General features: G+C 47.6%; 1 protein-coding gene across 1 annotated transcript; it reads left to right on the top strand.

The window, feature by feature from the left end:
* Window positions 1-940: 940 nt before the first annotated feature.
* LOC149246878 (uncharacterized) lies at window positions 941-2,193 on the top strand. The gene is made up of 2 exons (XM_089442769.1): window positions 941-1,991; window positions 2,084-2,193. Exons 1-2 carry the CDS (start codon window positions 941-943, stop codon window positions 2,191-2,193), a joined length of 1,161 nt encoding a protein of 386 aa, XP_089298895.1.
* The last annotated feature ends 1,141 nt before the right edge of the window (window positions 2,194-3,334 follow it).

Genomic DNA, 3,334 nt, shown 5'->3' with positions numbered 1-3,334 from the left:
CAGGCGATGTCACAAGGTGGGACACCTATTCAAAGACTGCCCTCTTAATCGGAAAGCAGAAGACTCCCCGAAGATCACGCCTACTCCCTCCAGGGCAAATTCAGCGGTCAGCATGCGCCCCGCACCCTCTGGTCCGGCTCCGATGGTAACTACTCCCTCGGTGGATCCGGGACACAGACATTCTTCGTCGCCGCTGACCAGGGCCCATTCTGCTGCTGAAGCTGTGATCGCTTCGGCTACTTCTTTGATCCCTCCTCTCTCATCTATTGATTATATTTCTACTGCTGCAGGTACCTCTGTTCAGACATCTATGGCTCATTGTATCATGTCTTCTCCTCCTCTCATAGCCACTACTGGTCCCTCATTGTTCTCTCCCTCTACATCTTCTACCTCTCGGCCATCTTCCGAGGTCTCCCCCCCCACCAATACTTCCTTCGCTCCAGATCCCACACCAAGGACAATCCGACAGTCTGGTCTTGGTCTTACTTTACCCGGTGCTATTCCCCTGTCATCTAGAGGCAGGAAGTCCGATCTCTCCAAGGCTATTAAGAGAGCAGGGGCGGAGGTCGTCTCTGGTCGCCAATCCACTATAGATGGGGTCCTTAGAGCAGGAAATACCCCGCGTGGTGTTCCTCCATGAAGTGTTTATCCTTTAATTGCAGGGGCTTGGCTAGTGCCTCCAAGAAACTAGCCATGAAGCGACTCATCGAGATTGAGCCTATTGACATCATCCTGCTACAAGAAAATCTTTGCTCGGCCATCCAAATCTCCCACACCCTTCAATCCTTGATCCCGAGCTGGTCCTTTGTCGCCCTAGATGCTGCTGGCAAATCCGGGGGGCTGGCCATCGGATATAACCCTCATACCATTCGGGTTGATGCATCTTGGGGGGGGGGGGTCGAGATTTTTGGGAATTGATATATTCTCTGCGGACCTGGGCATGAATCTTCGGATTGTGAATGTTTATGCTCCCTGTATACAAAGGGAACTATTTTGGCAGCGCATATTACACCTCTCCCTCCTGGACACTGAGCAGACAATTATCGGTGGGGATCTTAACTTTTCATTGGGATTCAGTGAATCATGGGGGTCAGCGGCTCAAATTGATACTATCACCGACTATATGACAAATATGTTGGAACAGACAAATTTTATTGATGTCCCCATGCACAAACTTTTACCCACCTGGAGGAACAGAAGGGTGGGAGATGCAGCACTGGCTCGTAGACTTGACAGATTTATAATGAAAGATTCGCTCCTACAACAGCTGCATCACTACAAGCAATGGGTGGGCACGGGGGGCATATCGGATCACTTGCCTATATATCTGGAAATTCAGGGGCCTTTTAAGAAACCAAAAGCCCCTTTCAAATTCAACCACGTCTGGCTGAGAGACCCTTCATACATAAAGATGGTCATTGATTACTGGACTGCACATCCCATTATTGGAGCAGAGTCACTCTCAAAAGGGTTCTGCAAAAATCTCTCCGAGATCAAACACCTTTCCATTATTTGGGCCAGGGAGAAGCGCTCACGGGATACTTTACAACTCACCCAAATAGAATCTGAGTTGAGCTCACTACTTGATGAACGAAGTCTGGGATTCATCTCTGCGGAGGACAAGATCCGTTTGATAGAACTGGAAAATCAGAAGGCAAACATTCTTAAGGAGCACGAGGAATCCCAGAGATTGAGGAGCAGAGCTATTTGGTTAAAAGCGGGGGACGATAACACGAGGTTCTTTCATAGCTATGCCAAGGGACGAAAGGTGTCCAATACCATTTGGAACCTCCCTACACCTGAGGGAGGTATGGCTGACACTTTCAACAAGCTTGCCCACCTCGGCATCACACATTTCAGAAACCTCTATAAATGTCCTCGTGGAGCAAATCTTCCTGATATCATCAATGTGGCGGGACATTTTCCGAGGTTTGTCAATGGGGAAGATGCAGAAGAACTATCTGCTCTGGTTACTTCAGGGGAGCTAGAAGGTACTTTAAAATGGTTCAAAAAAGATAAGAGTCCAGGCCCGGATGGCTGGACCATTGAATTCTATCTGGCTTTTTATGAGATCCTGGGGCAGGATCTTCTGAAAGTTGTGGAGGAGAGCAGGACTACGGGCACCATTTATCACGCCATCAATTCGACTTTCATTGCCCTCATACCAAAATCCGATTCCCCATCATCTTTTGATGATTATAGGCCTATCTCCTTGTGAAACTGCCTTTATAAGATTATCTCCAAGGTCATTGCAAATCATCTCAGGCCGATACGCTCCAGACATATTGCCCCTCAACAATTTTCTTTCCTTGAATCTAGACAAATCCATGAAGCCATTGGTTCGGCACAAGAAGCCATCCATTCTATCTGGTCCAAGCATCTCAAGAGCATCATTCTTAAGATTGACCTGTCCAAAGCTTTTGACTGTGTCAATTGGCTCTATATCAAGATGCTTCTTATCCACCTGGGCTTCCCCCATAACTACATCACTTCGATTATGGCCTGCATTACCTCTCCTTCCTTCAGTGTCCTCATCAATGGCTCGGCCTCACACTTCTTTCACTCTGAAAGGGGGCTTAGGCAGGGATGCCCACTATCACCACTTCTCTTTCTGATTGTCATGGAGGGACTTAGTCGACTTATTGCCTCTGCCAAAAGGAGTGGTGATATTTGTGGCCTCAGGATCTCGGAGGATTGCTCTCTCACTCATCTCCTATTTGTGGACGATGTACTCATTTTGCTGGATGGCAGCATTCGGGACTCCAGATCCTTTTCCAAGATTCTTCTTCTTTTCTCATCTGCTACTGGTATGCTCGCAAATCACTCCAAATCCACCATCACCTTCACCCGCACTTTCGTTCATGAATCCCAATTTGCTCACCAGGTATTTCCCTACAGCATTCATCCCTTGGATAGAGGCCTCAAATATCTGGGATTCTGGCTAAAACCTACTTGCCAGAGAATTGCAGACTGGGTTTGGCTTGTCTCTAAACTGGAGAAGAGACTGTTGTTTGGAGCTATAGATATTTATCCAGGGCGGGCAGACTGGTGCTTATCAAATCGGTCCTGGAGGCCACACCGGTCTTTTGGATGGCTCTTGCATGGATTCCTAGGAACATTCTCGCTCGTATAAAACAACTTTGCAATAGATATCTCTGGAACGGGAATCAGGATAAAAGATTATTTGCCTGGATCAGCTGGCAAAAGATAACCCTTCCAAAGAAATGGGGAGGATGGGGGCTGAAAGATCTTCCCCTTTTCGCACAAGCTCTAGCTGCAAAAATGGGCTGGTCATTGGTGACTGGTTAGAATCTATGGGCTCATATCTCATACC

This window comes from Pinus tabuliformis, chromosome 7, assembly GCF_031772625.1.
Source record: "Pinus tabuliformis cultivar Carrire ecotype Pingquan chromosome 7, CPIR1, whole genome shotgun sequence".
In the NCBI taxonomy this organism is placed as follows: Eukaryota; Viridiplantae; Streptophyta; class Pinopsida; order Pinales; family Pinaceae; genus Pinus; species Pinus tabuliformis.
The sequence above is the reverse complement of the archived record's forward strand: the minus strand, read 5'-3'. Positions and strand labels throughout refer to the sequence as shown.